Below are 14,301 nucleotides of genomic sequence, written 5' to 3'. Positions count from 1 at the left end.
AAATGGACTGCATTTATATAGTGCTATGTAGTAGAGGTTGAGTACTTTATTATATAAAGATGGTAAGTTAGTGTGTTCATTCATAGTTAAAGACAGTAGAGGTTGAGTACTTTAGTATCTTAAGATGGTAAGTTAGAGTGTTGTGTTCATTCATAGTTAAAGACAGTAGAGGTTGAGTCCTTTATTATCTAAAGATGGTAAGTTAGAGTGTTGTGTTCATTCATAGTTAAAGACAGTAGAGGTTGAGTACCTTATTATCTAAAGATGGTAAGTTAGAGTGTTGTGTTCATTCATAGTTAAAGACAGTAGGGGTTGAGTACTTTATTATCTAAAGATGGTAAGTTAGAGTGTTGGTGTTGTGTTCATTCATAGTTAAAGCCAGTAGAGGTTGAGTACTTTATTATCTAAAGATGGTAAGTTAGAGTGTTGTGTTCATTCATAGTTAAAGACAGTAGGGGTTGAGTACTTTATTATCTAAAGATGGTAAGTTAGAGTGTTGTGTTCATTCATAGTTAAAGACAGTAGAGGTTGAGTACTTTATTACCTAAAGATGGTAAGTTAGTGTTTTAAATGATATGGTTCTTCATCTGAGGTATTCATTTGTCCAGACCTTGATTGCCTTGGTGTGGCCTCTGAAGAAGCGTTTGCAGGGATGCTGCCTGTGTGTCTTCCTGCGTATCTTCCTGGACCAGCCCTGGAACATCTTACGGGGGCCTCCATTCAGTGTCTCCTCCACCTTAAATCAATCAGTCCACCTTAAATCAATATGAACTTATAGAGCACATTACACACAGCCTTGGTGATTACAATAACAATAATTATATACTGTATCGATCAGTCTCCTTAGTTTTATCTCTTCCTCTCAAGATATTCCTATAAGATATTTGTTCACAGCGTATGATGTATGTCATGCCAGGTAGGGTACCTTGTGTATACTGCACCTTGTTTATACTGCACCTTGTGTATACTGTTTACTTTTGCTCTTACTCATAGTATATGTTCAAATTCTTTATTGCCTATATTTATTGTAACATATTATATAACCAATAGGGCACACAGACCCTCATCTGCACCTTTCTTTACACAGTTTATTTTTCTCACATTATTATATTCAGAGTTAATTATATTGCCTATATTTATCTTTATACTATTACCTTGCCCATAGCTGTACCCCCGTCCGCCCCATGTTGCTATGATGCCCAAATTTCCCCAAGGGGATCAATAAAAAAATATCTTATTTTGATATGAATTGATCTGAATCTATATTGATTTATATCAAAATCAAATACAATGTGGACCTTGTGAACTGAAATCTAATCACAATTAGACAATCAGTCCTGATACCCAGCCCTACAGAGGGGTATGAAGCAAGGCAAGTTACATCAAGCTGCTTCTGACTAGGGCTGTCTTAAATACTTCGAAGCTTCGTTCGATGGGCATGGGATTCGGATGGGAAAATAAACTGAATATAATTTTTTTTTTTAAATAATTCTATTTATTTTTTTCACCTGCAAAATCTTGCGCCCTTAATGCAATGAACGTCATACGCCTCATTAACTCTGCCTCTCTTTGTTAACTACAACAAGCAATGCCGTTTGTTATTTAAGATGAGGTCGGACTCGGCACTGACAGATTTGTGTTCATTGTGCTGCTTTTATAAAGCCTCAAATGACGGCTTACAATATTTCATGAAAGCAAAGTGTTTCGTTTGTCTAAGATTTTAAAAGGTTTAAACTTTACAGCACTGACAATTCTCTATAGTATTTATTGTGTCCCGACTAGGGCTGGGCGATATGGCCAAAAATGATATCGCGATAATGATATCGATAACAATATCATATCACTCGATATTCGATATTATCGATATTGTAAAAAACATATTTTTTTATTATTATTATATATATTTTTTTAAACAACAGATGTATGTTTATTTTGCAGCAATTCTTTGTCGTTGCCGCCATCTTTAGTGTTAGATCCCCTCAGACTCCAGTTCTCAGGCTGCAGCTGGTTTGAAAGCGAAAGTAAACCGGCTTCTCTGCTGGCTGTGGCTCCAGGGGAGTTGAACAGTTCTGGCTCTGCTAGTTTCTTTTCTATCTTTTGGCACTTTTTTGGTGGACAAACCACCGCACATGTGCACTGTGACTCGTGACTGGAGTCTAGCTCTGCTAGCACACATAGCCTACTGTGTACAGACGGTTTCAAACTGTATTTTAAATTAGAAAGCAAACAAAATAAATGGACAAGAGAAAAATAAATCTCAATTTGGTCAGTATTGTCATTTGGACAAGCAAAGCCATTACTTTAAGTTGCAGGCAAGAAAGACAAGTCTGTCCACTGTCTCTGGTTTTAAAACTGCCCTGTTGCAGGTCACACACACACAAAAAATTAATCTTAGCTTTTTTCGATAGATTAACGATTATTAAAATATATCGCGATAATTATCGTTATCGTTATATCGCCCAGCCCTAGTCCCGACCCATATAAAAACATGTCTTAATAAAAAATTAAGTCTTTGTCTTTGTCTCTATTAACACATTCAGGGCCATTGGGGCCTGTCTAATCCCAATCTATGAGGCCAGCTTTTCATTACAAGTTTTCACTGTGCGTGAGGTTGTTTGTAGAGATAAATCTATATTTTATATTATTGCTATGTGTCCATTGTCATTGTCAATTGACAGTATAAACCTTCCCTTCAATATGCCATAAAGAAATAATTTTTTCATCAATACGTTCCTGTTTTATAGCGTCGTGAATATGAACTATATACCGCAATGGTCTGGGGTAATTCCTGCAAAGCTAGTTATAGGGCGCTAAGCTAATAACGTTAAATCGATTGGCGTTTCAGCCCTACACAAGCTAGAGTTAAATGCATGCATATGATCGGTATCATGTATCATGTTCCACCATGAAAGGGGGGGGGGGGGGCGGGGGAAGTCGTTTCTGATTATTGATTACCAATAACGGCATTCGTTACTGCAACATCATACGCTGACCGGGTGGATGGCTATGAGACTGAAATTGACGTCAAATCGCTCTTACCTGTGGCCGGTTGGATTCCAAAAAGAATTTGCCAGTTATTTGATCACCATCTGGTAGATCGATATGTCCATTGGCTGATGCTATATTCCTTTACTGCATACTGAATTCGGCCTCACAAAAAGTATTCCAGGCGATCTGGTAAAGCCATAGCTTTAGGCTAACAGAAAAGCTAACCCGGAGTGAAAAAAAAGTGACACCCGGTCTGCAACAGGGGAAACTGCATTATCGAGACAGCACAAATACCAGGAGCTGGCCGGTACTGCACTTTCGGAGTGCCGATATGCCGTTTCCAGCCAAAATACAGCTCTGTGACTGTAGTTTCCAAAACACGTTAATGCCATAAGCTACAGACGCTCTCAAACTTTTAATTCTCCCATTCCACATCCACACGCAAGAAAGCCACTGACCCCGACGTAGTATTAACTATTTAAAGGTGACATGCATTATAAATGTCATTTTTCAGTCTCTAGCATTGTATTATAGTAATAGGAGTTAGTATCAATGTGTTTTAGTGTCTAAATACCATATTGGCGGATTGCTCTGATTCAGCTCAGATAATTTCCTGCTCCAGTAAATTAGGCCATCCTGATTTGAAGGCCTGAATGACGTTACTCAGGCTCTGGGTAGCAGACAGTGATGTGATTGGCTCTGTGGTTGTAGCTAATGCCCGCCCACAATCTACCTAGACTGACTGTACACAGCGAGTGGAAACCACTTCCTCATACTCTGCATGCACTCTGGAGGGAGAGAGAGAGAGAGAGAGATAGAGAGCATTCGAGGGGAGCTCCAGTAGCTCACCACGTACCGCGAGTGCTATTTCAGCGCCGTGGACAACCGTGCTCGTCACGGATCTGGGGCTGAGCGAGTTCGAATCCCGGACTGCAGCCGTGCCTTTCCCAGAGTGTCTTCCCCCCCATCTGAACCCTTTCAGCCTGCTTCTGTCGGTCGAACTTGACCAAGTATAAATGCGATAAACGTATAAAAGAGCCAGGGAAATGGCCAAAGTAAAAAAAAAAAAAAAAAAGAGCATTCGCAAGCACTTGGGGGGGGGGGGGGGACCTTGGGGGGGCACACACCCCCAAACGGGAGATTGAAAGAAAGAAAAAAAGGAAGAGAGAGGGAGGAAGGGAGCCCCCCTCCCCCCACAAGCTGCCACGCGGCACACCCGAGAGGGAGAGAAAAAAAGAAAGAGAGAGGGAGGGAGGGAGAGAGGGGGCTCTCTCTCTCTCTCCCTCTCTCCCTCCCTCTCCCCCTCCCTCCCTCCCTCCCTCCCTCCCTCCCTCCCTCCCTCACTCTCTGTCTACCAGTCGCAGACTGTGTGGACTGACTGTCACTCAAAGTGCTTATGGGCAGAGCCAGGCCATAACAGCTTGAAATCTTGAGGCTGAAAAATGATGGTTTTGAGTACTTGATTAGAAATATAAAACAATGCATTTTTTTGAAAAAAAACGTACAGATGTCTTCAATAGACTCACAGGAATTGTGTAAAGTTGCCCAAATAGTGCTAGGAATAGCAACGCATGTCCCCTTTAATGTCCAATTCGGGTTACACTTTCTTGTTTCCTAAACTTGTAGAGCGAGATGAATAAAGTTAATTCTAGGTAAAGAGAGAGAGGTCTAAAAACTGTCTGGCTCCACTCTCTCATCACTCGGCCTGACCGCCGGCCTGACCGCCGGTCCAATCTGCGTTATTTTCTTTCTAAACAAATTCTGTCACCCTGCTGCACCTGACAGTAATCAATGACATCAAGGTTATCCTGTCAAACTAAAAGTCCCTCGTCCTATCAGCCAAATATCACGTAAGAAACAAACTAACAACAAAGAAATCATTCTTACCAATAAACATGAATTGTCTTAACATTTTAACTTATGTACTAATAATAATATCTATCTATTTATCCATCTATTTAAACACCATGAAATACAGGTCCAAAATACTTTTCTATTACCTGAAATGACTCTTAATTACCAGACTAGGTACTTAGGCACCTACATTACCGGCCCCTAATTGTTATCAACAGCCTTGAAACGATTACACAAAATATCAACTTAAGGCGTCTAAATGTCATTTAACTTAAATATCACAATCTAAAGTCTCAAAATTAAACTAGACTGAAGAAGTGAAGCTCTTGATCTTCGCTCTGCCCGTGACAGAGACTTGACTTCAGTTCATCATCTTTTTCTCCCCACCCGAGGTGAGGCTTTGCCTTCATAATAAAGTTCATCAAAAGTCCTCAGACTCATGAAGAAGGACAAGCTTTGTTATTGGGCGACGAAGCTCATTGGTCTTGGTCTTGACTGTCACTTGGCGAACAAAACCTTTCTTGTCAGGAAAGGTCTCCACGATTCTCCCAAGTGGCCATGAATTTCTGGGTGAAGTATCATCCACGAACAGCACCACATCACCACACGGTGGTGTAGTGGTTAAATGCCAACCTTCACGTTGTATTTTTGTTCAATAAACAATGTGGACTAGGCCAACGGTGACTTTCATGAAGAAGGAAAAAAAAAAAGTATTGAAATTGACCCAGTTTTAGCGTTTTTATCAAACATTTTGTCTGCCCAACACAATCACCACGCACGTGGATATTTTAATCAATGGTTCATAACGTGCGTGTGTAATCGAAATGATCTCGTCACAACAGGTGCAGGGCACCAGGGGGCTCACCAGGGGGCGCTGAGAGTCACACACAGCTAGTGGCAGGCACTGCAGGCAGAGAGCCTTGCTACCATAGATATATGCTTGCTACTACTAGCCGAATGAAAATGTATCTGTTTCACCTAACACTATTGCTCCGTGATTATAGCCATCCATCTCTAAAGCTAACCACTATTGTAAAAGCCACAACCACGTTACCATATTAGTAATAATGTAAATCATTGTGTCGTTGTACATATTGTGTTTATAACGTTAGTAGCTAACATAGCTTAGCTTGGTAGCTATTGTGCTAACAACATATCCCGACATCCGGCTCGCTGGCCGGCATGAACGGCCAACCCAAAATGGTTCTCTCCTCTCTGTACACCCCGTCCCCACGGGTACCCTGCCGGGGGGCCCATGGACGCGACAAAGGCGGCAGCCGTAGGGTGCTCGAGCCCGTAAAGGATAGTGGTACACGATAGCTATGAGCTAACTAACGCTACAGGCTCAAACACCCTACGGCCGCCGCTGTTGTCGCATCCACATGCTCCTCCGCAGGACACCCGCGAGGACGGGGGCACACAAAGAGGAGAGAACCACCCGCAGGGACGGCGGAGCTATAGGCTAACGTCAGTGTAGTGGTCCCGACTGTAGCAGGGACGCGGAGCTATAGGCTAACTGTGATGCACCGAGTGGGCCACCATTGATCTACATGCCCCGATCTCAAATGGTTCACGACAGTAGACATAATGCTAACGTTAGCCAGCGCCATATATCGAGTAGTACTATGACCCGGACGGGCAAGGCATACGTTTCCTGAAGTGACGTCACGGCCGTGCTAGCGTCTGATAAGCTTTTAGATTCGGCTCATTAATATGCACCTGTAGTGACGTCGGCGTTTGATAAGCTTTTTTGATTCGCGCGTGCATGTTATTCGTGCATGGACCTTTTTAACTCTTTCGGAGTGGCATTTCCGGTGTCAAATGGAAAAAAATAAATAATGAAATTATATACCAATGATGTAAACTACCCATAATTGATCAGTAGGGTTTAACCTGGATGTTGGGCTTTAACACTGTCGCCTCACAGCAAGAAGGTCCAGGGTTCGATTCCCGCTTGGGGACCAGGTTTCCATGATGCCAGGTACTCAGGTGGGGTATCTCCCAGGCCTTTCTGTGTGGAGTTTGCATGTTCTCCCTGTGCTCGCAAAGGTTTCCCCCCCAATCAGATAAACCCAATGGAAAAACATGCACAACAGATCGCTAACGCTGTGGCGTCCTTGACGAAGACGAACAGGAGCACTTGGATTGGTCCCCGGGGCGCGGCTCACGTTGACGCCCTATCTGCTCCCGGCTGCCCATGGGGGGGAAGGACAACGGGATGGGAAAAGTGCAGAGAGACATTTCATCTGCGACTCAGTGCATGTGTGTGTGTTCCTGTGGGTCGCCCATCTCGCGTGTTGTGTGCATGACAAATAAAGACTTCTAGTCTTCTAGTCTAGTCTTCACTGAAGTTTCTTCTAGGTGTGGACCACCTTTGTCGTTCTTGGAGCTGTGTGAGGTACTCCTTGCACCAGCGTTTCCAGAAAACATCTGTGATGTACTGAACTTGTCGCCATCTGCGTCTAGCGTACTGATCGTCTTTATTGAATACTCCAGGTGGTAGTTGGGGCTTGACCTTGAGTAGCAACAAGTGGTTGGGCGTTAAAGCCTCCAGGTCATTGAGATCCGTTGATGCCTTTGTGATGAGTCTGCTGTTTATGATGGCTTCGGCTTCACACAACAGAGTGTGAAGCCCCTCCTCATCCAAGGTTTGTTCCTTCACTGTTGTATTCAGAACTTTCCGCACGGAACGGATCATCCTTTCCCAGCTCCCGCCGTGATGAGAGCCTGCTGGCGGGTTGAAGTGCCATTGGATACCTTTCTGCTGCAAGGTTTTCTCGATCTCGCTGGTATTCCACGTCTTCAACGCTTTCTTCAACTCTGTGTCAGCTGACCTGAAGTTGGTTCCATTATCTGAGTACATCTCTCTTACTTGTCCTCTTCTCACAAGGAATCTCCTGATTGCATTCAGGCATGCATCTGTGTCGAGTGAATATGCTACTTCTAGATGCACGGCTCGAATAGCGAGACACGTAAAGATGACTATCTTTTTGCCTCCCCTCTTCCTCTTTTCACTAGGAACGGGCCGAAGTAATCAACACAGACTCTTGTAAAGGGGGGGGTCATCTGGCAGGACCCTGCAGGTAGGTAGGTCTGCCATGAGTTGTTGTCCAGTTGTTCCATGTAGCCTTTTGCAGGTGACGCACTTATGCAAAAAACTTCTGATGGCTCCATTTGCTCCAGGTATCCAGAACCTTTGACGCAGGTGAGCCAACATGTGATTTCTTCCTGCGTGAGCTGTGTTGTCGTGAAAATGTCTCAGCACAAGCCTTGTGATGTGCGAGTCTTTGGGCAAGATTACTTGCTGCTTGGCTTCGTCAGGCATTGCCGCTCGGCTCAGCCTTCCTCCTACTTTCATGATTCCATTCTCCAGTATTGGATTCAACTTGAAGAGTGAGCTACTTTTCTTCACCCTTCCTTGTTCCAGTAGCAGTCAAATCTTCTTTGAAGGTTCGTCTCTGGGTGTGCTTGACAATTTCTTTTTCCGCCACGGCTAGATCTTTGCAGGTGAGGCCTGTTCCTTGGAAAGCTTTTTTGAACCAGCTCACTTTTTCCATCTGGTGCCTTTCTCTCTTCTTTCAGCTCTTTAAGCAGGAGCTTCAGCTTCAGAAACCAGGCAACGGCGCGTTTAAGCCTTGTCCAGGATGAGAAATGGTTCATCAACTGTCCCGTTGCGTCTTTCGGCTCTTCCGCCTGAATGCACTTGAGCTACTCCTTTGATCTCCAGATCATCGACATCCAGCATTCCAGGATCTGGGTTCTTGGGCCACTGGTCTTGTGAACAGTGCAGGAAACTTGGTCCTGACAGACAGCTTTGTTCTTTCAGGAATGTGTCGACAGTCTGTCCTCTTGAGACAAGATCTGCAGGGTTCACATTGGTATTGACATACCTCCACTGTGAGGTCTGAGAATGCTCCATGATAGCTATGACTATTAGCCACAAATGTCTTGAATCTTGTGCTTTCGCTGTTCAAGTACTTCAGCACAGCTGTGCTGTCTGTCCAAAAGATAGAATCTTGCAGTTCGAGTTTGAACTATTTCTTGATAAACTTGTCCATCTTGACGGCAGCTATGGCCGCGGTCAACTCCATCCTTGGTATGGTTGGAGACTTTAAGGGTGCGACCCTTGCCTTTGCCATCATCAGGGCAGTTTGAGCTACGTCGTGCAGTAGCAGGTAGCTTGTTGTTCCATAAGCCTCTAGACTTGCGTCGGCGAAGTGGTGGAGCTGTGCGGAGACTGGAGCTCCAAACTGCTTTGTCTTGATGCATCTGTCCACCACAACGTTCTCAAGCATTTGCAGTCCCGATATCCACTTTTCCCATGTCTGGATGATGTTGTCTGGTAGCTCCTCGTTCCAGCCATACTTCTGCCTGCAGATATCTTGTAGGAGTATCTTTGCGGGCAGCACCACTGGAGCGAGGAACCCCAAAGGGTCGAAGATAGAGCTGACGAGGGAAAGCAGGCCTCTCCTAGTGTGCGGGCGATCTTTGAGGTTGATCTTGAACCTGAACTGGTCTGATTCGGCGCACCACTGGATCCCCAATGCTCTCTCCACCGGCAGGTTGTCTTCGTCTAAGTCCAGGTCTTGAAACCCTTGGGCTCTTTCTTCTTCGGGGATCGAGTTGAGCAACATTCGGCTATTGCTCGACCATTTCGTTAAGCGAAATCCACCTTTTGCCAACATCTTTCTCAAGTCGGCACAAAGAGTGATGGCAGTCTCTTCGTCGGCGGTCGACGTAAGACAGTCGTCTACGTAAACGTTTTTCTTGACTGTTTTGGCTGCTTCAGGGCCAAACTCTTCCTCGTGATCCGTTGCACATTTCTGCATTGCAAACGTTGCAACACTTGGCGATGATGTTGCACCGAAGATGTGGACTAACATCTTGTGTTCGACGAGTTTCTTTTCGTAGTTCCCTTCAGGCCACCAGAGGAATCTGAAGAGATCGGTGTCTTCATCGCTGACTGACCTGGTGGAACATAGCCTCCACGTTGGCCATGACCGCCACGGTCTCTTGTCTGAACCTTGTCAGGACCCCTATTAGGGAGCTTGTCAGGTCCGGTCCCTGCAGAAGCTGCTGGTTCAGTGATGTTCCTTGAAAGCTTGCTGCGCAGTCGAAGACGACACGCAGTTTCTTTTTAACTGGATGTCTGACTCCGTGGTGAGGCAGATACCACTTTCTTCCTTTTGCTGACTCCTGATCAGCGTTGTCAAGTCTCACGGCGTAGCCCTTCTTGAGGATATCATCCATGAACGCCACATACTCTGTGCGAAACTTGTCGTCTTTCGAGAATATTTTTCGTAGGTTCAGCGTACATTGTTCGCCAACTGATCTGCTGTTGGGCAAGCACAGTGTCTTGTTCTTGACTGGCAGGCAAACACTGTAATGTCCATCCACAAGTTGAGGATTGTGACACCATATTCATGAACTGGTGATCATCCTTTGACATCTCGATGTCTTCATCTTGTCCGGCGTCCGGAAAGTCTACTTTGAACTGCTGCTGCCAAAGCTCATCTAGCCTGGCAACTGAGATCCGATTTGCGGTCACTGCTGTCCGCTTGCTCTTCTGGCTTGCTTCACTTCCGCCTTTGAGCGGTCCATTAACTGTCCAGCCTAGGATCGTTCTGACGGCATATGGTCCTTTGTGCACGCTGCTCACCACTTGGAGCGGCTCCATTGCCTTCGGGACGTTTGCTCCTATGAGCAATCCAACCTGAGCTTGGATAGTGGGAAGCTTCACCTCCTTTAGGTGAGGCCATCGGCTGACATCCTCTTGCCGGGGAATGTTCTCCTTGGAGACGGGAATGGTTTTCTGAGAAAACACTTCTGGAAGCTTGATGAATTGTTTTCCATCCAGGCTGCTTATTTCCAGTCCATTCACAATATTTGTGTCCACAACAGATTCTGATCCCATTGTTCGCAGCAAGATGCTTGCTTTGCATCCATCCATGTTCAGTTGTGAGATCAGCGACTCTGCAGCAAAAGTAGCTGAGCTACCCGGGTCCAGAAACGCATACGTTGTTACTTCCTTGGTTCCCTTCTGTGCCTTGACGCGCACTGGAATAATCGAGAGAGCGCAATCTTCCTTTCCGGCCCCAGTGACACCGAAGGCCTCCATCATTTGTACAAGAGCACTTGTCACTTCTTGTTCCGTTGACTTCGCTTCCTCTTGAGTCTTTAGAGCGATCTTTAAAGTTGTAGTGAAGCAGTGTGGGGTGTTGTCGAGAGCATTCTTGACACTGCACTTTGTCTGTGCAGCTGTTACTCATGTGACCATGTTTCAAACACGCAAAACATAGACCTTTGCCTTTTAGAAAGTCTATCTCCTCTTTGTGTGGTTTGCTCTTGAGTTTTTTACAAACCGTAAGGGTGTGCTGCTCTCCGTTGCAATAGCCACAGGGCTTGCTGTTTGCGTCCACTGCAGCGGTTGGTGTCTTTGGTGTTGCACGTTCGTCGCTCTCCTTCATGCCTCTAGTAATTTCAGCCTTGGGGGAGTCAACTGCTGTAGCGTACACCTTTTGCGACTTGTGTGTCCTTGTCTTGTATTCTTTTGTTCTGTTGAATTGGTTCTTTTGTGGCTGTAGTGTTGTCCTTTATGTTTCCATAGAGTGGGTGTAGAGCGTATCTAACTTGCTTGTTGACGAAGTCTACGAAATCCTTGAACCTTGCCCTTTTGTTAGTTCTTTCTTGTAAGTTGCAGGCATGTCTTCTCCAAGATTCACTGAGTCTGTACGGTAGCTTATTAGCCAGCGCTCTTATGTTGGATGCGTTTTCCAAGTCCTCCATGTAGCTTATATCGGTCATTGTGTTGGAGCAGCCTGTGAGGTACAATGCAAATGACTGCAATGCTGCACCATCTTCAGGCTTGATTGTCTGCCACTCCAGAGCCTCTTTGATGTAGGCTTCCTGTTACAAAGGATCAGATTAAACCGAATATATATATTTATTGATTGATATATATTGCATAGTATTTGTATATCGTTTGATATCCCTTGTATATTCCTTGTACATATACACGGAATATCCCTTTAGCCTAGTGCGGACCATGATGTTTCGTTCTCCTATTGGACAGCGGTCCACAGGCACCAGAGCCATGCCTCCGGAGTCAGGTTCAAAGTCACCGTCAAGACATGTCTGTGCATGCCCGGCCTTGCCCAGGGATACGAGACAGAAATGAGATTGGCACTAGATTGTTCGCTGTGCATATAAATATGGCGCAGGTGAATACAGAAGTAGAGTTACCCAATAAGTTGAAGCCTCACCCACGATACAACGTGCGGTGAAGTATGGCCTGTTTGGCCCCAAATAGAGCATTGAGACCGCGTGCGAATTAATAACTGAATTGTCAGAGTTTGGCGCTATACCGTCGAGTGCGACATATTTCTATTAAGTCAGTAATAGTCTATTTGTGTATAGTGTATCGTGCGGCTAAAGTTCTACAGTGACCAGCATCACCAACGCTTCCTCGTATCAGCTAGAGTGCTTATCCAGGCTGGGCTGCTTTCATGGCGCTTTCACCCGAGGAGACCTAGACGAGAACCGTGTGGACATGTACACTGGATTAATCTACCCGACGACTACATAGCCCTTTGCGGCTGGATTATATTTGTTTTGGTCCTGTGATTTATGGAGCGGAGAATCGCCGACGCCTACACGTGTGGGATTTACCCTGTGAGGAGCCAAGTCGAGTCTGCGCCTCAGAGAGCCTGAGGCCGGCTAGCTTTCTTCACTGTGGAGCTACAGTCTACGGAGAACAGCTGTATTCGTCTGTGGATCAAGAGACTATTGCACCGTCTCCTGTACTTGGAGTCTCCTTAGTCATCGTTGACCAGACTCTCTACTACCGACAGATCCTCTACCCCTGCTGGCTTACAACCGGGGGGACCCTTCCAGTATCTCCCGCTATATATTACTAGTGTACCATAGATATAATTCCCTAAGATTCAGGTTGTATAATTACCTCCTGCGTAACCAGAGAATGGACATTCATTATTGATTTGCCTACGCATATTCCTTTGCCTTATAAGCGCATCCAAAGTAACATAGAGAAGTATATTATGTACCCTTTGCTGCAATAAATACTTAATTATTACTTTGTGTGGAACCGATTTCTTGTGGGAAGTGTTCATCATATTTATATATCATGTACTGTATGGCCAGTAATTAAAGTACATAAAGCGGTAGTGGTTTAATGATACCATACTTATCAATACAGTCAGGGAATTGTACCCCTCAGTTACAATTGGTCCTTCGAGCCGGAGGGTAACTAGTGTAATATTAATATAGTGGTATTAATATTGACATGGCCTATGATGAACACTCCACAAAACGGTTCTCCTAAAGTAGATCGCCCGCAGCGTAGACGGCAGACACCTCAGTACTTAGAGGATTACGTTGCCAATATACTACCTAGCTTTCTACAGACGGTAAACGCGGAAAAAGTAGATAGTAAAATTATGTCCGACCCTATCGACCAGGCTACCCCGCCAATAGAGGCCCTAGTGGGTTCTAACGTAACTGACCAAGCTCACGGTAGGGACCAGGAGGGACCCGACATGACTTTACCCCCCGCCAAGACCGAAGAAGTAGTCCCCGGAGAGCTCCAGGATAAAGACAGCCCTCCAGGGATAGAACTCTACCCGCTACAAGAAGAGGAGAGCACCCCGGAGATGGATCTCCAGGACTCGCCACAGGAGAACAGATCTCCAACGAGTACTGCCAGGAGCGGATCACCTCAACCAGCGTCTTCCCCCAGCGAGGCGGACAAGATGCTGGCACAGGCATTCCTCGCCAGCCTAGCAGCCTCAACAGAGCGCGATCGACTCCAAGCACAGACGCTTAGTGAGCGCGAACATTCTTCCATGGAAAGAGAACGCCTTCAGGCGCAGCAACGGAGCGACGAAGATCGTATACGTCTAGAGATTAGACGCCTTCAGACGGAAGAGAATATGGTAAGGGACCGGGCCGAAGCCCAGCGCGCCGCCGCCGAAGCCCAGCGCGCCGCTGCCGGTGCCCAAAGAGAAGCAGAGCGCGACCTCGCTTTCACCAAGCGCGAAGCAGAGCGCGACCGATTACACGCGCAGATAATGGAGCAGCTGATCACCAGGGCAACACCCCCTCCCTCCGCACAGGGTTCCAGGGCCTCGTCAAGACAAGGGTCAAGGGCACCCTCCCCTACCCGATCAAGCGACCCTGAGCCTGACCACCAGAGAGAGCCTATACCCCCCTCCGAACCCCTTCCCCGACCGGTCCAAGTGAGACCCAGCTACAAGGAAGAAACGGTCTACACCGCGGAGAGGCTAAATAGACAACTACAGGATCTAGAGGACCTGCCAGAGGAAGAAGAAGAGGGAGAGGAGGAGAGTCAAGCCCGACAGCAGCACAGTACTCCACAGGACCAGGAGGTCCAGTACAGCCCAGGCTCTACCCCCGCGGCTCTGCGCTACAGACCCCTGACTC

At 46.0% G+C, this 14,301-nt stretch overlaps 1 protein-coding gene across 1 annotated transcript in view; it reads right to left on the bottom strand.

The window, feature by feature from the left end:
• Positions 1–14,301, bottom strand: part of LOC311241782 (uncharacterized protein) — a 148,763-nt gene that overhangs the window by 46,854 nt on the left and 87,608 nt on the right. Inside the window, exon 16 of the mRNA XM_084330689.1 lies at positions 611–736. Within this exon, the coding sequence (XP_084186815.1) occupies positions 611–736 (126 nt within the window). The remainder of the gene's footprint in view (positions 1–610; positions 737–14,301) is intronic.

The sequence above is a fragment of the Notolepis coatsorum genome (assembly GCF_963971535.1).
Source record: "Notolepis coatsorum genome assembly, chromosome: 15".
Taxonomy (NCBI): domain Eukaryota; kingdom Metazoa; phylum Chordata; class Actinopteri; order Aulopiformes; family Paralepididae; genus Notolepis; species Notolepis coatsorum.
This window is presented reverse-complemented; position numbering and strand designations above follow the sequence as displayed.